General features: G+C 41.1%; 1 protein-coding gene across 2 annotated transcripts in view; it reads left to right on the forward strand.

Annotated features, from left to right (window-relative positions):
- Positions 1 to 330: 330 nt before the first annotated feature.
- The window catches only part of LOC141053632 (sodium/hydrogen exchanger 2-like), a 164,016-nt gene continuing 139,988 nt past the window's right edge, over positions 331 to 24,358 (forward strand). Inside the window, exons 1-3 of one of the 2 annotated variants that reach the window (XM_073550650.1) lie at positions 331 to 709; positions 1,454 to 1,582; positions 16,263 to 16,726. In XM_073550650.1, the coding sequence (XP_073406751.1) occupies positions 16,379 to 16,726 (348 nt within the window). In that variant the 5' untranslated portion in view covers positions 331 to 709; positions 1,454 to 1,582; positions 16,263 to 16,378. The other variant, XM_073550649.1, reaches the window with a different exon arrangement.

Below are 24,358 nucleotides of genomic sequence, written 5' to 3' on the forward strand. Positions count from 1 at the left end.
ACGCAAGTTATATGAATGAAATTTTACCACTAACATGAAATGCAATATGTTACGAGAAAAATAATGTCAGAATCACCGGGATCCATGGAAGCATTCCAGAGTTATTACCTCATAAAGGGACAGTGGTCATTAACGTGCAAACCACCCTTGGGGGTAAAGGGGTTAAAATCCACATAAAAACTGCTTCAAACACTCTTTGAATACTTTTCTATGTAGATTTTGCGGATGATCTGCTTCAAAATCCATGTCTCATAATGTTCATTACACAGGTGCTGTGCTACCTGCTGCTTTGATGTGGCAAGGACTGCAAAGGGTTACCAAGTTCAGGGGGTGGCGCAGGAGTGAAGGCTGGTTATAGAAGGAAGCTGTGAAGACTCTTGAGCTACAGCCTGAAGCACGGGAAAGACTGATGGATCATGTATCCGGGAATTATGGAGCGAAATGGAAGCTGTGACAACTCCGTGCTGTGTTCTCGCTGAAATCATATTAGGAGGATTGTGCTGAGAAGCTGGGGCATGAGCAATGACTAAACTATAGAATGGGTCTGAGCACTGGCAGACACAGACAGAAGAGGGCCTCTGTGAAAGAACAATATAGGATTCTTTACAGTCCAATAGCTCATCATAATGCACAATTCCACTTGCTTTGGAGCTGTATGTGTGGCCCCTTACCTACAGGGTGCACCAATGACATGTTTGCACCTGGTGAGGTAAGCGTGATTTACATAGTCCTTCCCGGGGGTGGAGGGTGCCGGATGAGCCATGAATGCAGAAGCAGTCTACAGAATCTGGTGCCAATCAGGCGAAACATCGTTAGCATTTTTTATTTCATCACCAAACCCGACAGGTTGTCTGCCATAATGGTCACAATTCGGATCAGAGATCTCAGGAGACCCACTGATGTATTACTTTACACCAGAATTAACCCTGGGGGAGAATAACTGCACTTTTATTACTTCACGAAGCATGTGGCCCCGCGCCAATATTTATAGGAAACTTTACTAAGCCCAGGAAACTGGCTTCTGTCCTCCCATGTGAACAGGAATTTACCCTATAGCACCATCAGTCAAAAGACACCTGCACGAAATGTTTGGATGTCCCCATGAGGCAGGCGAGCTTAGGGCAGAGTTGCTGGGCTGTCCCAGCCTTCATGGGCGGGCAATGTAGTCAGCACCTGTTCCCACAATGAGACTCCTAGAGACAAGGCACAAAGTCAGTACAAGGTCTCTGTGAATCAGTTCTTTACGCCAGAGGCTGTCACTAATTCAATGGGCATTGCCTGGGATGGTGCCAATGCCAACCTTACCCTCCCATATAAAGTGAGCCGGGCACATCTGTACGCTTATTATTACGGATTCAGTGAGACAACATGAAGCGACGCTTGCTGTACTCTTTGCCCATCTGTCTCATCACATTCGCCCGGTTAACTAGTTCATATTCTGACTCCAATCTAGAGACCAGCACCCAGCATGGGGGGACCCCTGCAGAGACCCGGCTGTCAGTCTTCACACTGGACTACCCCCATGTACAGGTGCCATTTGAGATCACTCTATGGATTCTGCTGGCTTCGTTGGCTAAAATTGGTGAGTAGATCTGATGTCTTCCTATTACAGATCTGACATTGTGACTGTCATTTACAAAGCTACTTTATGAAGAAATAGTCTCCTTACCGTGCAGCTGGTAGGCATGTATGCCAGGATAAGACATGCACATATTATTGTCTGGTAGGCATGAATGTTAGGATAGGATGCGCACATATTATCGTATAATAATACGTTATGGCATGTTTAATTTTAGATTTGTCACAAGGTTAACTGGTGCCATTATATAATATATTATCATTGTGAGCCCTCGCAGGCAGGGTCTTCTCTCCTCCTGTACCAGTCGTGACTTGTATTGTTTAAGATTACTGAACTTGTTTTTATTATGTATACCACTCCTCACATGTAAAGTGCCATGGAATAAATGATGCTATAGTAATTAATAATAATAATAAGCATATATTATCCACCATCCAGTGCTATTCACCATGTGCAAAGTGTGTAAGGATCACAAGTAGTACTCACAATGCCAAGCAAAATATTCCATTCCAAAATATAAATGCCCCCTGAAGTCTAACCTAAAGAAATGACAGAGCTCAGGGACTGTGGCTATTCATAGTCTACAGGACAGCTTAAGGTGTAACTGTATTTGGCTGTCTTGCATGGAAATTGTGCTTGAGTTCCCTGTAGTCCTGCAAATTATCATTATATTAAAGGAACTTTGAAGGGATTTAATCTAGTAGTAGGATTAGATAAGGGAATGGAAAGGTGGGATGTTCTCTAATAAATCCATAAAATTTGCAGTAATGTGCGCTTCACTTTAATTAGATGGTCTTATTACCTGGGACTTGCATCCCCCTTATTGCCTGGCCATTTCAGGCTGCAATGACTGAGCCCAGTGTGTATCACACAATAGAGCCGATAATGACACCTATCATGGGATTAAGCCCACACTGTGATTTAACTCACTACTCACCTTTACAGGGTAGATGGAAAAAAATGTAGATGATACTGCAAAATGTAAAAAGTCTTGCTCTGTGGTGGTGCAGGTCCAGAGATTGCTGAAATAAAACACAGAACTGCTAACGTGATCTTTCAAGAGTGAGCAGAGCAATATATGCCAGTTTTAATGAAGGTGGAGCTGTAGTAAGATGCGCTGAATTCTTAAAGAAAGGTAAGTATCTTTTAAGAATTGACGCATCTTTCAATTACCATGCGCCTACGCCAGAAACGTACTACAAGGGTAGGCGTACATTTGTGACATTTGGCCACGCTCTGTCCCACCAAAGTTTCATCTACTTTTTGGAAAGTTGGAGGTGCAGGCCGCAAGTTGTGTAAAAATGAAAAAAGTGGCAAACTTTTTGTGCAACTTCGATTTTTTTTTTTTTTTTTTTTTTTTTTTTTTTTTTTTTTATGCCAGAATTCCGTTGAAAACTTCTTGAAGAATTGGCCATGTTAACTTTCTTGGGACCCGGACCACCACCAATCAAAACTTCCAATAGACCTGATGCATCTCATTCAGAAGCTCAGCTTTCTGATTCACTAAGCATTTTGGCTAATGTGACAAACTCATTCACTTAATTTGATACTGTATAATTTGCTTATTTATATATCAGATACAAACCAGACAGGCCTAAATGCATCTGCACTAATACAGGGTGCAGCGGACCCAAGTAAAATGGCAGCTGCACAGGTGCATAAATACCAAATGAAACAGCCAGCCTACAATCAGGGATTGGTCGTGTGGTACACCAGTGCAGAAGAAATAATCCGCATGTGGCAGTGTTCACACAGGGAATGCAGAGCTTCTGGCTAACAACCTCTTAGTAACACCATATAGGGGGGCTGCCCAGTGCTAACTAGAATGCATCCCGTGTGAACAGAGGTCACAAGTTTGCAGAACCATTTGGGCCCAACTGCACCCTGAAAGAAATATAAAAAGTGCACAAAAAACATATATCTATATATTGATATGTTTTTTGTGCACTTTTTATATTTCTTTCAGGATGCAGTTGGGCCCAAATGGTTCTGCAAACTTGTGACCTCTGTTCACACGGGATGCATTCTAGTTGGCACTGGGCAGCCCCCCTATATGGTGTTACTAAGAGGTTGTTAGCCAGAAGCCCTGCATTCCCTGTGTGAACACTGCCACATGCGGATTATTTCTTCTGCACTGGTGTACCACACGGCCAATCCCTGATTGTAGGCTGGCTGTTTAATTTGGTATTTATGCACCTGTGCAGCTGCCATTTTACTTGGGTCCGCTGCATCCTGTATTAGTGCAGATGCATTTAGGCCTGTCTGGTTTGTATCTGAATTTTTTGGAGGATTTTTTCCTCTTTTTGAGGCTTTCATGTCAGAGTAGGACTGGCAAGTGTAAGGAACTTTGACGCAGTTTGCCAGCTTCCATAATAAGGCCTTAATATCAACCAATACATTAATTATATATCAGTTTAAATTGATACTGTGAAATCAGATAGACAACGATTATAATATGAGAACAATTTCTCCTTTATTCCGTATATTCGTCTATATGAATATACGGTATGCATTTATAATATGATAATTAAGCAAATAGATAATACTTTGGCTTTTAGTGCTCAGCATATATTTGGAGCCAAATTATAAGAAATGAATAATTGATATGCATCTCATTTGGAAGCTGAGGTATAATAATATCCAGTTAAAAAAACTGAATTCCTAATTGCATTTATTTGGCACTCGCACAAAAAACAATTAGGAGTTCTCCAACAAAGATTTTTGGATTAGGACTAGTAGTGTTCCTAGGACCTCATCAATGTATTTCTATGTGGTTGGCCACAAGTAATGGCGGTGCTTTCAGAGGACACATAGTTGTGGTATTTATAATGCAGGAGCTCAGGGAGAACATTATGGTAATGTGTAATTTTCTGTTCCATCTCAGTCGTATATAAAGATGACATTGTATATTGTTGAGAATACTTTGATGTATTTCACATATTGAACAAATATGCCAACAACAACAATACATCAAAAGGTCACAGTGTTGTTGTGACACAACTAGTGATGAGCGAGTATGCTCGTTGCTATGGTTTTCCTGAGCATGTTCAGATGTCCTCCGAGTATTTTGGCGTGCTCGGAGATTTAGTTTCTGTTGACGCAGTTGCATGATTTGCGGCTGCTGGACAGGCTGAATACATGTGGGGATTCCCTAACAAACAAGCATTCCTCACATTTATTCAGGCTGTCCAGCAGACACAAATCATGCAGCTGCAGTGACAGAAACTAAATCTCCGAGCAGACCAAAATACTCAGAGACCACCCAAGCATGCTCGGGAAAACCCGAGCAACGAGTATACTCGCTCATCACTAGACACAACCAGTCCTAGTAACTGGACTAAGATGAAGTGGTCCTTTATACTGGGTCTTAGATGTGGCTTCTTTCATGTGTTGACATATATTGTGGTAGTAATGAATATACATTGTCCTTAGTGATCTTAACTTGTATATTAGGCCACATTCACACACTCAGTATTTGGTAAGATTTTTCCTCCAGTATTTGTAAGCCAAAACCAGGAATGGGTGATAAATACAGAAGTGGTGACATATTTCCGTTAGTTCGGGTGACCACGATCCGGAACTAGCAGCTCTTTGGACTCTGCATATGTTCACTGCGTCCAAAGCTCTGCCTTCTATTGAATGCAGGTAAATCCGCATGTGTTCACTGAACTGTGTGGATTCACCGCATTCAATCCATTTCTATTGATGTAATTTCTCCTAGCTAGAGACGTCTCTGCAAGAGAAATTGACATGCTCCCGTCTTGATAGACACACCGCATGTTAGTGTCCGCGGGTGATCCGAAGGCGCCTGTGTACGCATAGTGGACATGGGATCTCTAGAAATCCCATCCACTATGCTGTCACAGCAAGCTGCTGTGAGTTTGACGCTGCATAAATGCGCTGCATCAAACCCGCACATACCCTTATACTTTTCCTCTGATTGTTCCATTCCTGGTTTTGCCTTACAAATATTGAGGTAAAAAACTGACCAAATACTCCACACGTGAACGTGGCTTTAGGGTGAAAAGAGATATGCAGCAACTACTTAATTTATTTATACACTGCTCAAAAAAATAAAGGGAACACTTAAACAACAGAATATAACTCCAAGTAAATCAAATTTCTCTGAAATCAAACTGTCCACTTAGGAAGCAACACTGATTGACAATCAATTTCACATGCTGTTGTGATACAGGAAAGATATATATCTTTGTACCGTGTTAGCCAGTAGATAGAAAAATATTTAGAATTGAGAGTCCTCAGTGGTTGATACCTTCTAATGGCTAACTGAAAAGATGGTAACACATTGCAAACTTTCGAGACTACTCAGGTCTCTTCATCAGGCTTGACTAATATAACAACTGAAGAATCACAATTTTACACAAGACTGCTTACTGTTACATATATTTTACAACAGAGTATTTATGCACGTTTGTCATACTGTGTGTTTTTTCTGTGTCTTAGTTCTTGGGTGGTGTGAACAGGGTCTTACTGACCTGTTCATTTTCTGTGCATGTGTCATGTGTTCTGAATCTATTGATTTCTCGCTTATGCAAGCTTTGGGAGATGCCCGCCTCTCTCCTTTGGGACATGCACATAAAAAGCCATTTTGCCCAGCGAGCCCATACCGGGCAGCACCTTTCTGAACCATGCTCATGAAGGTATTGTTCACATGTTCAGGTTTTAAATATATTAGATAGGACTGCTCCGAGAAGGGTATACCGTGATGTGGTGGAGTGGCTTAGCGTACATTTTTTTGGAAAAAAAGTATCAACAAAATACCCTGGTTTTGTTAACATCTTTTACAAGCACTTGCTGCTTACTGTTACATATATTTTACAACAGAGTATTTATGCACGTTTGTCATACTGTGTGTTTTTTCTGTGTCTTAGTTCTTGGGTGGTGTGAACAGGGACTTACTGACCTGTTCATTTTCTGTGCATGTGTCATGTGTTCTGAATTAACTGAAAAGATGGTAACAAATTGCAAGCTTTCGAGACTACTCAGGTCTCTTCATCAGGCTTGACTAATGCAACATCTGAAGAATCACAATTTTACACAAGACAGCACAAAAATAACGCAATATTTAAGTCAAGTGATGTGAAGCAGAATTGTCATTATGGGAGAGGGATAAACATAAATATTGGAACAGTTCATAGGTAAGGAGCGTGAAAGTTTTATTGCCCTCTGATTGGGGTCTGGTTCTGTTGTGATGACCCCAGAAGGTCTGAAGAGCAAATTCCTTAATTGATGTAAAAGGACATAAATCCATGTGACACATTCATTCCTGCACTGAGTGTGTCAAAAGTTTTCATAAATTTGTACTCAGAGACTCTTCTGTCTCTCTGAGACTTGAAGTTGCCTTCCAATACAATTAATTTAATGTCCATCATGCTATGACCAGGGATACAAAAATGTTTTGCCACAGGTAGATCCATTCTTATTTCTCTTATTGTGTGAAGATGAGAATTCATCCTTGTTCTCAGTTTTGTCTCCCCCGCATACAGACCCCCAGTTGGACATTTGGTACAAATAATTAAGTACACCACATTAGATGTGATGCAGCTGAAAGTACCTGTGATTTTGTAGTCCTGATGTGAGTTGGGGATCTTTATCTTGTCTGTGGTCATTATATTTGGACAGGTTTTTCATTTTTTTTTTCTGGTTGCAAGGAAAGGTTCCTGCAGCTGTTTGGGAGGACAGGGAGTTTCTGACAATGATGCTGCTTAAATTTGGGGGCTGACTAAAACACAGCAGTGTGGGGTCTGGAAATATGGATTGTAATTGGGCTTCTTTTTGTAGTAAAGGTTGTAATTTCCATGCAGCTCCCCTTAGCACCTCCAGATTTGGATTGTAGGTGACCACTAGAGGCACCCTGTTATTTTCAGCTTTAGCTTTGTAATGTAGCAGGTGATTCCTTGATATTCTGGTGGCTCTTGTAATTTGGTTTTCAATTGTTCTTGGATGGTAGCCATGATTCAAAAAGGTCTTTCTGAGGCTACCAAGGTGTTCATCTCTATCCATGGGGTTGAAACATATACGATTGTATCTGATGGCCTGTCTGTAGACAATAGAGTTTTTTATGCGTTTTGGATGAAAACTGTCCCATTTAAGGTATGTTGGATGGTCGATTGCCTTCTGATACAGGGATATCTCTATTTCATTGTTCTTTAGCTTAATGGTGGTGTCTAAAAAGTTAATTTCAGTGCTGGATTAGTTGAGTGTTAAGTTGATGGTCAAATGAAATTGATTAAACTGTTAGTGGAACGTCTTTAGCTGTTGCTCAGACTCCGTCCAGATGATTAAAATATCATCAATGTAACAGTAGTAGGCCAGAGGCCTGATGGGACATGAGGACAAAAGTCGCTTTCAAGCTTGGCCATGAAAAGATTTGCATACTGTGGAGCCATTATACTTCCCATAGCTGTGCTAGTCTGCTGTAAATAGATTTTGTTGTCAAATTCAAAGTTATTGTGGGTGAGAATAAATTTTGTGAGTTTCATCACAGAAATTGCATCAGTCCATGTGTTTTCCATGAAGAACTTGCAGGCATTTAATCCATCCTGGTGTGGGATATTAGAGTACAAAGATTCCACATCCATGGTGGCCAGGATGGTTCCTTCTGGTTGAGGACCTATTGCTGTTGGTTTATTCAATAGGTCAGTTGTGTCCTGAATGTAGCTGAGTGTATCCTTTACCAGGGGTTTAAGAATTCCCTCTAACCATCCATATACCTGCTCAGTAAAGATGCCCACACATGAAATAATCAGCCTCCCTAGATTTCCAGATTTGTGGATTTTGAGAAGTATGTAGAATGTCCCTATTCTTGGACTCTCTGGTATCAGGTCATTGCCTCTTATGGATCCATCAAGCAGACAAGATACCAACTTGTGTAGTTCCTTATGAGCACAAACCCCATCTGTGGACGTCAGGCACTGAGACCATCCTCATGGAGTTGGTTTCTAACCATTTGTGCAGACACATGCACATTTGTGGCCTTCTGTATGTCATTTTGCAGGGCTCTGGCAGTGCTGCTCCTGTTTCTCCTTGCACAAAGGCTGAGGTAGCAGTCCTGCTGCTGGGTTGTTGCTCCTACGGCCCCTTCCATGTCTCCTGGTGTACTGGCCTGTCTCCTAGTAGCGCCTCCAGCCTCTGGACACTACGCTGAGAGACACAGCAAACCTTCTTGCCACAGCTCGCATTAATGTGCCTTCCTGGATGAGCTGCCCTATCTGAGCAACTTGTGTGGGTTGTAGAGTACGTCTCATGCTACCAGGAGTGTGAAAGCACAACCAACATTCAAAAGTGACCAAAGCATCAGCCAGAAAGCATTGGTACTGAGATGTGGTCTGTGGTCCCCACCTGCAGAACCACTCCTTTATTGAGGGTGTCTTGATAATTGCCAATAATTTCCATCTGTTGTCTATTCTATTTGCACAACAGCATGTGAAATTGATTGTCAATCAGTGTTGCTTCCTAAGTGGACAGCTTGATTTCACAGAAGTTTGATTTACTTGGAGTTATATTCTGTTGTTTAAGTGTTCCCTTTATTTTTTTTTTGAGCAGTGTATTACCCTATAGGCGGGTTTAGACCAACATATGAAAAATAGTCCATTTTTCATCCATATTATCATCCATATTACATTTGTATAACATCTGTGTCATCCATATGTCCATTTTTTACATCTGAGCGACATCTGTTTGACATCTGATTTTATACATTAACAGTTAAAAAATGTGCAAGACCACATATACATTGCGGTGTTAATAACTGCAATATATCCACAAAAATCAGATGCAATATGGTTGATTAGTTTGGGATCCGGTTTATTTTTACCACACCCATAGAGTTGAATAAGTGAATGTCGTGCTAGAAAATGGAAGAGACTAGCGTGCAGTGGCTGCAATTTTTTTTTACGGACACTTGGTCTGTGTAAAAAAAAAAAAAGCTAATCTGGACAGCCCTATTCAATAACATTGGTCCATGTGCTACACAATTGTAACTCAAACATGAAATAGGCTTGTCAGAACCAGGCTTAAAACCTGTGCTGTCAGTAGGCATCCCGACTCATAAACAGACTTTAACCCTTTTGCGACCTTTGACGTATACATACGTCCAGTGTCCAGTTCGACAGGTACTTACAGACCTTGGACATATGGCTGTCATTTTTAATGCAGCACTGCAACTGCTCGCTCTTGATTCCAGCCTATTTTGAATTCAAAATGTCAAGTGGTGCTCCTACCTTTCCGAGACCTGCCTTGCGCCCACATATGGAGTGTCAGCATACTCTGGAGAAATTGCACAACAATTTTCAGGGTCCCTTGTGAAAAAAAATATGGGGCTAAAATATCATTTTTGTGGAAAATGTTTTGTTTTTTTACACAGCTCTACGTTATAAACTTCTGTGACGCACTTGAGGGTTTAAGGTACTCCCCACACAGCTAGATAAATTCCCTGAGGGGTCTAGTTTCCAAAATGGGGTCACTTGTTGGGGGTTCCACTGTTCGGGCAAAACAGGGGCTCTCATTTGAGCCTTGCGATGCCCCAAACAGTAGTTTTCCACCACATGTAGGGTATTGACGTACAAAGGAGAAATTGCACAGCAAATTTTCTCATGTTATCCTTGTGAAAATGCTAAATTTGGGGCTAAAAGCAACATTTTTCATTGAAAAAAGTAAAATGTTCATTTTTTCTTTCCACATTCCTTTAATTCCTGTGAAGCACCTAAAGGATTAATAAACTTATTGAATGTGGTTTTGGACACTTTTAAGGTTGCAGTTTTTAATATGGTGTCACTTTGGGTATTTTCTTTACTATAGCTGGAAAATTGAGGGATCGCTGGTCAACTTTTATCCCTTCTAACGTCCTAACAAAAAAAATTGTTTAAAAAATGATGCTGATGTAGACATGAGGTAAATTTTATTTATTAACTATTTTATGTGATATATCTCTCTTATTTAAGGGTTTAAAAATTTAAATTTGGAAAATTTTCACCAAATTAAATATTTTCACTAATAAAACAATATCATTTCAAATTTATCACTAATATAAAATACAGTGTGTCACAAGAAAAAATCTCCATCACTGGGGTCCATTGAAGCTTTCCAGAGTTATTGCCACATAAAGTGACACTGGTCAGAATTCTAAAATGTGGCCTGGTCAGGGAGGTGAGAACAGGCAAGGTAGTAAAGGGGTGAAGGGCCGGGCGATTTGTTTTATTTATTATCTACTTTTCTACCAAGAGCCATAACTTTTTATTTTTCAGCCAACATAGCCGTACGAAATCTTAATTTTCGCAACAATTACTGTGAAAGCAAACTTGCAATTTTATTTTCAATTAATGAATGAAAAAAATGGTAATTTGTAATAAAAAGCTGCTTGTCACCTCTTTTCCCAAGACATGTGTCATTTATATTTTTTTTGTTGATGGAGGTGCATGAGGACTTGTTTTTTGTGTGGCGAGCTGTAGTTTTCATTGATAACATTTTGAGGTAGATACGGCACTCTTATTACATGACATATTACCCTATGACCCCCCCGAGTGAGTATAATAAAACTTATTTTTCTTATCTTTCAGGTCGGACCGGGGGCTTATCTACAGCATTATAGAATGCTGTACATAAGCCCTGAAAGGCAGTGGCCGCATCTTATAGCGGCCAAAACAAGTGACAGGTCCTCTTTAAATAAAAAGAGCAGGTCCGACTTGGGGATTCAGGTGATTTTTAGGCATAAGTGAACCTAAACAATGGAGGTAACTTGTCACCTCAGAATATAAGTGCATAGCTTGTTATGTGTTCAGCAATGTCCAGGGTGTAGTTTACAGGCAGCAGTTAATGGAGAAAATAATGTTATTAATCGTGCTTTACCGGTTCGGTTCCAGTCATGCGGTGATGAGGCAGTGCAGCACTGAGCAGGCACTGCTGTTCTTTCAATCAGGCCCATTATTCAGGTGACTGAGGTCTTGCTTACTGTATGACTGTGGCGAGTGGGATATCAAAAAGTGAACAGTGAGCACGATTGGAAGAGCAGCGATGAGTGCTCAGATGACTTTAATGGAGACGCTATGGTTTAAGTTTAACATTTTCTCCTTCCAGACTAAAACTGAGTGCATACTACACCTTGAACATCATAGATAAAGTGATAGCTATCCATAGTCTGTCCTATGCGCCGGACGCAACCTGTTGCATTTTTGGGTCCTCCCAAAAGCGTCAAAAAAACGCATGCGTACGCTTGCGCACGGAATGCGTCAAAACAACGCATTACAGTCTATGGGAACACAGGAGTGTGCATGGACTTGCGTACGCCTGCATTTGCGTATGCATGCATTTTACAAATAAATATGTGTAGACTCTGGTTTAACACCTAGAGAATGAATGCGCATAAAAAAAGCAAACACATGTAAAAACATATGATGCATTTTTGCATGCGTTTCTACTTGCACATGCTGCGCTGCGCACAAAGACGCAAATGTGAAACTAGCCTTAGATAGGCAACTCAAAGGTGACTGACTTCCTGTGACCCACCACTCCTGAAACTATGTATGAACATACATTTCACATGTATAGTTGTAAGGAGGGCAAGGGCTTTGCCCTGCAAATGTTGATATTGTTGTATATTCTGTGTGCAGTATGTATGTTGTGTGTGTTTGCGTCCACACAACATTAGTTAGATAGTTTGGTGTAGTATTAGCAAAGGGCCACTAGATGGGGGCACTGAGCTCAACTAGTGAGAAGACTGCTTAGGGGTTAACTTAGAGGAGTGGCTAGATAAGGAGAAAAGGAGATAGATTTCCCTCCTAGAGTGAGTTGAGCTGGGGGTAGTGAACAGGACAGGACAAGAGTGAAGAACAGAGGAGTGCCTACAGCAGTAGCCAGTACGTAGTGGTGCTGGAGGCCTTGCAGTCAGGGACTGGGGACTGTAAGGCTAGCGAGACAGAAGAAGGAGTCTCGTCGGTCAAGTCAGCTAGCAAGGAAGAGCTGAAGTGACAACCAAAGCCAGTCTATTGAGTCCAGCCCGTGTCTGGAGAATTGCAAGCCAGGGAAGTCCATGGAAGAGTCTCTGTGGGAGTAGCAGCTGGAGTATGGGAGCTTTGTGGAGAGTTTAGTGAGCTGTGAATCTATGACACGAACAGGAGCAACAGTGCCTTAAGGTGGTGAGTTGTAACGGAAAAGTCGGGTACCTTCATGGGCTGAAGTCGGGCTCTGGAAGAAGGGAAGTGTTCCTTGTTCATCGTGCTCTGTGACGTGTCAGCTTGCCTGTGTGGTGCATATGTGTGAAGTGAAGGAAGAAGTGACTTACTGCTGTAGATGATGTATTGCTGTTATCAAGTAAAGAGTCCTGTGGCTGTATTGGACGTGCTGTGCCCTGAAGAGAATAAAGCTGAGTTGTTTCCAGCCTCTGTCTGCAGTCAATTGGGTCCCCAAAGTGAACAGCATACAGGTGATGAAACAGCCTCCAGCACAGTGAGTACTGGAGCAGCTGCACAAGCTACCCCCCAGCGGCCATGGTATTACATAGTCACCATACCTGATTCCCTCTATCCTGCTGCCTCCTGCATTCTCTGTCAGATTGGCAGCCAATTTTCTTCTCAAAATGGCTCCTCCAGAGGTATGAGAAGCGGTGTGGAAAATCTGAACTTCTCCTCCCATGTCCGTTTTGTACATTTATATGGATCATCATTATTATTGGTTTTGGTCCATTCCACACTAATGAAAAGGCAGAGGTGACATAGTTTAGACTTTACACAGTGCTCCTCATGCCTCTGTTGCAGCCATTTTGAAGAAGAGGAGAAGGGGTCGCTGAGTTGACAAAGGAAGGCTACAATAGCAGGATGGAGGACACCAGGTATGCTGACTAAGCATGGCAAATGTATAGTCACATTTAGGTTTTGGGTTGGAACGTCACTTTAGGAATCGTCTACTCCCACTAAAGACATACTGCACTCCCAACAGTGTGGGACACTCTTATTCCCCAGATGCATTACCTACAGTATCTATGTCTTTAATGGACATTGTTGGGTTACATTTACATTAAACATGGTTGCCAAATGTGTATGATTTTAGGAAAGGGATAAAGCAGATAAGAAAATAATGTGCTGCCCTCTTACTAAATGCTTATGAGGTGTCAAACCAAAGAAGAAATGACCTTGTTGTATAATATCATGGACTGGTTTTAAGATTACTTTGCTAGTTTGGAATGTCATGTTACAGTAAAGACAGAACATTTCTTCCCGGTCATGCATTAGCATGCCTTCAGTTTTCCATTGGGTGCTGTTAAGTGTGTCCTATGTATAGTGGATATAGCTAAGTGGGGTTAAAGGTTAATATTCTATGTAGGGTTAAAGGTTAATGTTAATTTCATATTCATTATTGTCTAGTTCCCATACAAAGGTTGTACAAATTATATTACATTTTAAATTGTACGTAAAATGTGACTTAGGAGGCTCTTGTTCTTTCAACCAGATCAGCATGGTAGGTGAGATGACGTTAGAAGAACCAGCTCATATTGAAAGAAAATAATCACTTTTTTTTTTTTTTTTAAAGGGTTGTTCCTTTAGAACTTTCCCATCTCTTTTAGCAGCAACCAGGTGGTCACCACGGTCTCACTCAGCTGTCACTACGAGGGAAGGTTGTCAGCACTTATAGGTATCCGATGTTGGACGGAGGTGCCAAGCGCCCACCTGTATCCAACTACAGGGCCCCCCTTTTCAACTACATGTAAATGTGACATTAGCATCAATCGCAATTTTTTTTAACAATAAACTGTTAAATGAATAAGATGCTGCCTCTGACTGTACATAGTGATTCAAGTATATTGTGCCAAGTACTGCTTGTATAATAGGGTGGTGGCTCACTCTCACACCGGAAGGATTCTCCTGTGGGCCAGTCCAAGCCTACAGGTATCCCCTTTGGTATCAATGAATTACTTCATGGCATTCAATAAATTTAGCGGCGACCATGTAATAAAGTGCATACAAGGTGAGAGCTGCTGTTTTCAGATGCTCTCTGTTCTAGGTAATAGATAGGGTTTAAAAGTTAGGTACACTCCTCTATGAAATTCATATGCCACAGAGGACATTTAGATATAGGCTTTGTTACAGGACAATCGCTTAAAGAAGCTATTAGGAAATGTCACTAGATGTTTTTTTCATCTTAAACTTAGTTGCATAACCAACTCATTTTTTTTCTCACGATTTTTCAAAAATATGGTAAAAACGTGGCAATTTAACCATAGATAAACAAAACGCATTGGGAACATACTGTTTGAAGCTTTTCAGTTGTAAAGGTGAAACTTTACACCACATTTTTTAGCTAGGATCTGTCCAAGGATCTATCATGTTTGGATATAGAACTCCATCTTGCTGCTCTGTAACATTTATTCAGCCGTAAAGACCTCTTCTATAGAACATACGGTAGCTATACCATTATGTGTATCCTCAAGGAGGCCATACATAAGCCTGACCCATATTGTAACTTCCTGCCTTTAAGCATAATACACAGATTCCTATCCTCGCAAATGAAAAGACATTGTGAGTCGCACCTTGGACATAAAGTATATAAAAGCTATCTCTATTAAAAGTTTAGTGACTGGAAGTTTCTGCCATCGTGTTGATAAGGCCATGTGCACATGTTGATTATTGGTGAGGTTTTTTACCTCAGTATTTGCCAAAACCAGGAGTGGGTGATAAATCCAGAAGTGGTGACGTCTTTCTATTATACTTTTCCTCTGTCTGTTCCAGTCCTGGTTTTAGCTTACAAATACTGAGGTAAAAAACTCACCAAATACTCAACGTGAGAACATGGCCATAGAGAAGTTCATTATATTCCCTCTATGTTAAGGGTGATGCCAGATACCTTATCTTACAAGGAGAAATTACAGTAATAGGATACAGTACTTCCCATGCAGTTATATTACCATATGGGGGAACAGTACTGGGATGTGATACTGCTTTGTGACACCAAAATTGCAGTTGATTGCAATCTAGTTGCTTCCTTAAGTGACACAATTCATTAATGGGCATCTGCCACCTTAAAATCATCAGTCTGAATTTCTGTAATAGGCTAGGGCCACACGAGCATATTTTTTCTTAGCCGAGAAAATCGATCTGGTTACACTAATCACACTCTGATCAGACTCTAATCAGTGTGATAATGGTATGTTCCGATTTTCCCAAATAGGAGAAGATGAAAAAAAAAAATTCTCCATCTTCTCCATTTTGTCAGTCGGGGAAAATCAGACTGCAATAGTATGTCATCGGAGTGTGGTCTGATTTTTTTTTTTTTTTCCACGGACTCATTGACTTGCATGGCCGAGAGCAATCTGATTTACTGATGCAAATCATACATGCTGTGATTTTTTTTTTTTCTTCTTCAGACACACTCATTCTGAGGTAAAAAATAAGACGTGCACAGGCCCATAGAATAATGTTGGTCTGAGTTGAGGTCCAATGTTTTGTCGGATTGCACTACAACTGAAAATATAGTCATCTACACGAGCCAATGGGGTTGTTAATAGAGCACATGGGCCATTTCCAAAGGCTGCATTCCTTCAATGGAGACAGCAGATTGTGACAACCTCTCCATTGGCAGAATACAAAATAATCAAAGCTCATAGTGTTTGAGATTGCTTCTATTTTAACACCACTACATTTCATTACATCCTTTTTTCCACCTTTTTACACAGGTTTCCATCTCTACCACCGGCTGCATACCATAGTACCAGAGAGCTGCCTACTTATCTTGGTTGGACTTCTCCTTGGTGGGATTATATTTGCTGTCAATGAAAAGTCTCCTCCTGCCATGAAAACGGATGTCTTTTTCCTGTATCTCCTACCTCCAATTGTGCTAGACGCCGGCTATTTCCTCCCCACCCGCCCCTTCTTTGACAATGTGGGCACAATATTTTTGTATGCCGTGGTGGGTACTCTTTGGAATGCCTTTGGGATTGGTTTATCCTTATTTGGGATTTGTCAGATTGAAGCTTTCGGGCTATTAAACATTAATTTGTTACAATGCCTGTTGTTTGGCAGCCTAATTTCAGCCGTAGACCCAGTGGCTGTACTGGCAGTGTTTGAAAACATCCACGTTAATGAACAATTATACATCTTAGTATTTGGGGAATCCTTGCTGAATGATGCTGTTACAGTGGTGAGTACCTGAGCTAAGCATTTCATATATATTTATGTATAGCCCCGGTCAAAATTACTGTTATTGTGAACAGTTAAGCAAGTTAAAGATGAAATGATCTCCAAGAGGCATAAAGTTAAAAAGGACACATTTCCTTTGTATTTTAAGCAATATATATATATATATATATATATATATATATATATATATATATATATATATATATATATATTAGTGCTGTGCAAATTAATTGGGACAAAGCATTTTTTTTAAGTAAAATCGTAAGTTGGTTACCAGTCAGTGATTCAAACCAGTTTTAACTGCTTTGAACAGGTGTGAGTGCCTGTTCAAAGCAGTTAAAACTGGTTTGAATCACTGACTGGTAACCAACTTACGATTTTACTTAAAAAAAAAAAAAAAAGCTTTGTCCCAATTAATTTGCACAGCACTGTATATATATACTAGATGGTGGCCCGATTCTATCGCATCGGGTGTTCTAGAATATGGCCAGCGGGAGAAAGACGTTCAAAAGATGGTCCAGGATGATCCACGACGATCGGCCATCTCACAGCGGGGGCCTGGTCGCTGCTGTGTGTCACACTGAGGCTAAGGCCTCTTTCACACTTCAGTTTTTTTGCGTCAGTCATAATCCGCCAATTTTTGAAAAAACGCATCCGCCAAAAAAGGGGCGGATCTGTTTTTTTCCTCCATAGACTTACATTATTGGCCAAAAAGGGGCGGATCCGTTTTTTTCCTCCATAGACTTACATTATTGGCGAATCTTGACTGACGGTCGTCCATCACCCCTGTTTTTTGACTGATCCGCCAAAATTTTCCTGGCTCCCGGGCGGATGAGACGGACACTGCAACATTTTTTCTTCTTGACAGACCGCTATTTTCATGTGCGCATGCCCGGAAGCTTTGCTCCGGGATAATTTTTAACCCAGTAATGCCATTCCGGGATCGTAAAAAAAAATTTTCTCTCTCTCTCTTCAACCTTTGCCGGACTCGTCAAAACAATGGCCCGGTGCCACATGTTGCTGTCATTCCGCCGACGGATCAGTTTTCTGCCATTTACGCGGATTACAACTGATCTGAAAAACGGACGTGTGAAACAGGCCTAAGTATCCACGTTGCAGAAATGCTGCGGAAATTTCCGCGGGAAAAACGCATGCAAATTCGCATGCGTTTTCCCGGGGAAAACATGCATTTTTCATGCGATTTTTCACGTGCGGAATTCAAGTGCATTCCAAGCGATTTGAAGCATCACTTGGAATGTGATTGACAGGTTGGTCACACTCATCATGTTTGTCCAAAATTGTAGGCTGGTGGCCCAGAAGTGGCTTTTTACGGTAGAGCAGGGACCCATCAGGGGAAGGTCACCTTGCTGTGGTTGATGGGCTTACATGAATTGACCAATTTGTGCACTAAGAACCTTCATTTTCTTCTCACTGTAAGTTTAAAAATTTTTTTGGAAAAAATGCAGCAGGCGGGGGTCTATTTTCATCCACATGTAGGTTACTCAATTATAGGTTTATGCACTTTACTTCTTGGATTATTTATTTGCCTTGCGGACATCATAGATGCTCATATGCGGTCCGAATTAGATTAAAATAATTGTGCACTGATACTTTAGTTGCATGGACTAGGGCATTTTTGAGGGTATCTGTTACTCTCAGCTGTATGCACTAATAAGCACTTTCATTGCCATCAGCATAGTTCTTTGTGCACTGTCACTTTACTATGTATTTATCATATTTTTTCTAGGTTGTTGGCACTTGAATTTATATAGCATTTGCACTTTATTCCGAAATTACTAGGCACAAATACCCCTTTTTTGTCCATTAATAGACTTCTTTGATATTTTTTAAAGTTGGTTATAATAGTGGTGATGAAATTTTCCCCTTTTACCTGCTTGGTTTACGGTATTATTTGTTTGATTTTGCAACTTTGCTTTATTAATAAAATTATTTTTGCATAAAATAACTCCTGACCTCCCTTTCTTTGCCTAAACATGGCATTAGTGGATGGTTTGTGTGTTGTCTACAGTTACACATACAGTTTTTTAAACTAGACAGGGATATATGCAAAAAGATAGAAAAGTATAAAGAAAAGACTAATTTGCCTAACCTCTTTTTCATCCACTCTTGTGGTTGGCTCAAGAAGACTGCCATAAAAGCTGCCACAAAAAAACCCAGATTGTTTTATTCCATCCTGTTCTTCCATTTCACATCTGTAAAATAGTAGATCTTATTTTGGAATACACGTTTGCAGCAAAATACTTACAGTATCAAAATGATTGTCTAAGGAAATTTTAGTAAGATTGATCAGAATTCAGGTTTCATGTTGTAAAACGCACTAGAAAAAAATCAAACATAGTTTGTACATCATATATATATTTATATATCCTATATATATCATTGTGTGGTAAAACTGACCTGGCAATATGATATGATATGATTCTCAGTACAATTACAGCAATGACGAGCTGTAAGAAATTTAAATTAAAAAAATAAAGATAAATAAATTTTTGTGTTGCCCTTTTTTTTACACCCCGTAACATTTTCATATTTTAGTCAATGGAGCTGTATGAGGGCTATTTTTTGCTGTGTGAGATATTGTTTTTACTGATTCTTTTTTGGGATAGATATGACATTTTGATAACTTTTTGCAACATTTTTTTGTGAAGTTGCAGTTACCAAAAAACACAATTTTTTAAGCGTTTTGAAATGTCTTGTGTTTACCGCTCAGTTTAATTAATTTTATATTTTGATTGATCATACTTTTACCACATATGTGTATTTTTTTAATATCTTTATTTTTTTACATGGAAGAAGAGGGGGATTCGGATTTTGATGTTTTTGTATTTTGTTCAGATTATTTAATTATTTACTTTTTGCTGTATTTGTTAGCCCCCTTAGTGTTCTTGAACCTATGATTGTCTAATTGCTTGCACTATATCCAGCAATATTACAGTAAAAATCACGGTTTCCTTTGAAGCAGGGTTGAAATGTGTGCACAGAATGACGATCCCCCATGCCAGCAAGCTGTTAATGCTGTTGCCAGAGATTGACAGTAGCATTTAACAGGTGCAGGTGGAGAATTGTTCCACCTGTGGCTGTTACAGGTAGATCCTGGCTGTAACACACAGCCATTATCTGCCAGGTATGGGGCACTGTAAGCCTGCTCCCAACTTGCTCTGTACATGTACAGCGGATGTCAGGAATTGTTTAAAGGCTGGTATCAGAGATTAAAATCAATATTTTAATGGTTAGCACAACCCCAGCGGCTGCTGTTAGAGACAGATGCTGGCTATGTAACAGAGGACCACGGAGTTCAGCTGTCAACCTGTTACACACGGGGATCCCAACGCTGATCATGCACTACACAGGCTAAACTTGATGGGGAACTTTTCCACCATACAACAACCAGTTTCCATAAATATACCTCTTCTGCCAGTGTAGACCTGTGTATTTCATTATTTATTCCTAGACAATAGGAGACAGAGTGTATGATTTGTTTTTATTAAGAGGCATATCATTTGTTAAATGCTTTTGGCACATAAAGGGAAAAGTGTTTGGGTTATGGTAAATAAATGTTATACCTCATGCATGTGGGCATGTACACACAGCTGATACAATGGAAAGTTTGGGTGTAATATGTGTGGATCTAACCCCCCTCAAGAAAAAGAGGAGGAAAATTAATGTAAAATAGTACAATATCTGTAGCAAACTGTTAGGCACAATGGAGACCAAGCCAGTTGAATTTGTTCTGTTCATTTCAGTGCAATTGTACAATGACTACGGGCAGTAGCCATGGCTGAGCTGCTGCTCCACAACGCCCTGGCACTTTATAAGAAAACCGTGTTCCAATCCCAGTGTCCTGTCAGGTGTGGGCTGCATCACACAACGCCCTGGCACTTTATAAGAAAACCGTGTTCCAATCCCAGTGTCCTGTCAGGTGTGGGCTGCATCACACTCACTTGTAGGCCACAGACCTCCACTGTCTCCAGGCTTCCATCTTCAGGAGCCGCCGCACACAACTCGGGGGACAACAAGCTCATTTTAGCAAGCAAACATTTACTAAACAGCTCAAGTTAATCAGACTGTAACATGTGGGACAGGGCACAACACTTCTTGTTCCTTACTTGCTTAGCACAACACATCTTCAACCCTACCATCCGTTACTTCTGGACCAACTCTGCGTTGGCTGACTCCAGGGATTTCCAGTCCAGTTCAGCAGTGCACCTGTGATCCGTCACCTTCCATTCATACTGTTCTGCTTCCCTTCTCCCCCATGCGCCAGAGGACTTGAGGTGCCCTTTAGCCCCTATGTCTGATCTTGAGCTTCTGACATTGCAGAATGTCCACCAGGGATTGTAGTACGGCCTCCCACTGCCTTGTACGATAGGTATATGATGGCCCTAACGGCACACTGCACTTGAACTTGACCTTGTTACTGTACTTGCCTATCTGAGTCTCCACAAGGAAGTGCTTTCTTTTCACTAGCACTAATTCCTTCTCCCTGTGTGCTCATCCCAAACATTAACGATATCTTATCCTTATTGTCATGATCCAGGACGGGGTTTTGTCTTTGGCCCATCCTGGTCAGACAGGGGTTAATTGTTTCTGCCTTTCTCTGGCAGGGGGCGGCTATTTAGTGGCTACTCGACTGATTACCGTACATCAGTGACTGCCATTTCCTGTGCAGATTAGAAGCTGCAGACCCCCATCACTGGCCATCACTCAGTCTGTTCTCACTGCTGCCAGCAGCCGAGACCCATCACTGCCAGCCCGAACCTTAGCTTGAAAAAGAACATATTGTTTGATACGCGTTGCTGTGTCTTTCCGCTTTGATGGGGCATGTCCGTTTATCCTTGTTCTTATGCCTTGAATACATTTTTGTATATTTGGAAGCTGGAAACTTTTTCATTATTGATTTACTCCTCGTGTGGCTTCACGAAATATCCGAGCTTCCACGCACCACTACTAGCCAAGAAAGCAGGTGAGCTGGTTACCTTTATTTTTAGCCTGAGCCCCATCACTGCCAGCAGCCTGGGACACTGAGGGAAGGAATCACTGATAATGAGTGGGTTATGTATTGTAATCATGGAGTGGCCCAGAATACAGGCGATTTTCCCTCCTCACTAGTTTCACTTTCCATAGATCACTGTTCAGCGTGTGTCTGGGGGAGGAGCAGCTGGGTGGTTCTGCTCTCTGCACTGAGGCTGCTAGAGGGGGAGGATTTGTTACTGTGTGAGGAGGGCTTGTTTATGTGGACGTGGAGGGCCTGTAGCTATGGAGGGTGGGGTTGTTGCTATAGAGGGCAGGTTTTTAGTAGAGTAGGAGGAAACAACCAGTTCTCATTTCAATGCCAGAACACCCCCCCCCCCTTGGACGTTCTGCTCAGAAGCAAGAGAGTGATATCTAGAAAACCCTGCAAACTGGTGACAGAAGGTACAGTGGGGCAAAAAAGTATTTAGTCAGTCAGCAATAGTGCAAGTTCCACCACTTAAAAAGATGAGAGGCGTCTGTAATTTACATCATAGGTAGACCTCAACTATGGGAGACAAACTGAGAAAAAAAATCCAGAAAATCACATTGTTTTTTTTTCATTTTATTTGCATATTATGGTGGAAAATAAGTATTTGGTCAGAAACAAGCAATCAAGATTTCTGGCTCTCACAGACCTGTAACTTCTTCTTTAAGAGTCTCCTCTTTCCTCCACTCATTACCTGTAGTAATGGCACCTGTTTAAACTTGTTATCAGTATAAAAAGACACCTGTGCACACCCTCAAACAGTCTGACTCCAAACTCCACTATGGTGAAGACCAAAGAGCTGTCAAAGGAATCATAGAATCATAGAATCGTAGAGTTGGAAGGGACCTCCTGGGCCATCTGGTCCAACCCCCTGCTCAAAGCAGGATTCGCTAAATCATCCCAGTCAGATGTCTGTCCAGCCTCTGTTTGAAGACTTCCATTGAAGGAGAACTCACCACTTCTTGTGGGAGCCTGTTCCACTCATTGATCACTCTAACTGTCAAAAAGTTTTTTCTAATATCACCAGAAACAAAATTGTAGCCCTGCACCAGGCTGTGAAGACTGAATCTGTAATAGCCAACCAGCTTGGAGTGAAGAAATCAACTGTGGGAGCAATAATTAGAAAATGGAAGACATACAAGACCACTGATAATCTCCCTCGATCTTGTGCTCCACGCAAAATCCCACCCCGTGGGGTCAGAATGATCACAAGAACGGTGAGCAAAAATCCCAGAACTATGCGGGGGGACCTAGTGAATGAACTGCAGAGAGCTGGGACCAATGTAACAAGGCCTACCATAAGTAACACACTACACCACCATGGACTCAGATCCTGCAGTGCCAGACGTGTCCCACTGCTTAAGCCTGTACATGTCCGGGCCCGTCTGAAGTTTGCTAGAGAGCATTTGGGTGATCCAGAGGAGTTTTGGGAGAATGTCCTATGGTCTGATGAAACCAAACTGGAACTGTTTGGTAGAAACACAACTTGTCGTGTTTGGAGGAAAAAGAATACTGAGTTGCATCCATCAAACACCATACCTACTGTAAAGCATGGTGGTGGAAACATCATGCTTTGGGGCTGTTTCTCTGCAAAGGGGCCAGGACGACTGATCCGGGTACATGAAAGAATGAATGGGGCCATGTATCGTGAGATTTTGAGTGCAAACCTCCTTCCATCAGCAAGGGCATTGATGATGAAACGTGGCTGGGTCTTTCAACATGACAATGATCCAAAGCACACCGCCAGGGCAACGAAGGAGTGGCTTCGTAAGAAGCATTTCAAGGTCCTGGAGTGGCCTAGCCAGTCTCCAGATCTCAACCCTATAGAAAACCTTTGGAGGGAGTTGAAAGTCCGTGTTGCCAAGCGAAAAGCCAAAAACATCACTGCTCTAGAGGAGATCTGCATGGAGGAATGGGCCAACATACCAACAACAGTGTGTGGCAACCTTGTGAAGACTTACAGAAAACGTTTGACCTCTGTCATTGCATTGAGATGAAATTTTGTTTCTGACCAAATACTTATTTTCCACCATAATATGCAAATAAAATGAAAAAAAAACAGACAATGTGATTTTCTGGATTTTTTTTTCTCAGTTTGTCTCCCATAGTTGAGGTCTACCTATGATGTAAATTACAGACGCCTCTCATCTTTTTAAGTGGTGGAACTTGCACTATTGCTGACTGACTAAATACTTTTTTGCCCCACTGTAAATTACTTATTGTCACAATTTTGCAGTCCGGATATGTACTGAGATTATGTGAAAAGCCCAGACAACCCCTTTAAACATTTATGTCAAAATCAGTAACAGATATAGGGTACAGAACAGCCTCTTATGAATCATAAGCCAAAAAAATGCCAAACCAATTTTTACTTCTAATTCTTCCTTGAGAACCTTGTATGTAGTACACATTTCTTCTACCATGTTTGACAGATATATTTAGTAAACACAACCTGTAAGTAATACCATTACCTGTGTCCCTTCTGACCCTTACTTTATTTAAACCAACATGTGACACTCTCAGGGGTCCTTGAAGTTGAGATACAGTAAGGAATTTTGTTTAACAGTATCCTCAGATTGCTAATCTAGAACTGTAATTTTAGAAAGAGAATTT

This window comes from Dendrobates tinctorius, unplaced genomic scaffold (assembly GCF_039654945.1).
Source record: "Dendrobates tinctorius isolate UK_male_01 unplaced genomic scaffold, ASM3965494v1 ptg000166l, whole genome shotgun sequence".
Classification (NCBI taxonomy): domain Eukaryota; kingdom Metazoa; phylum Chordata; class Amphibia; order Anura; family Dendrobatidae; genus Dendrobates; species Dendrobates tinctorius.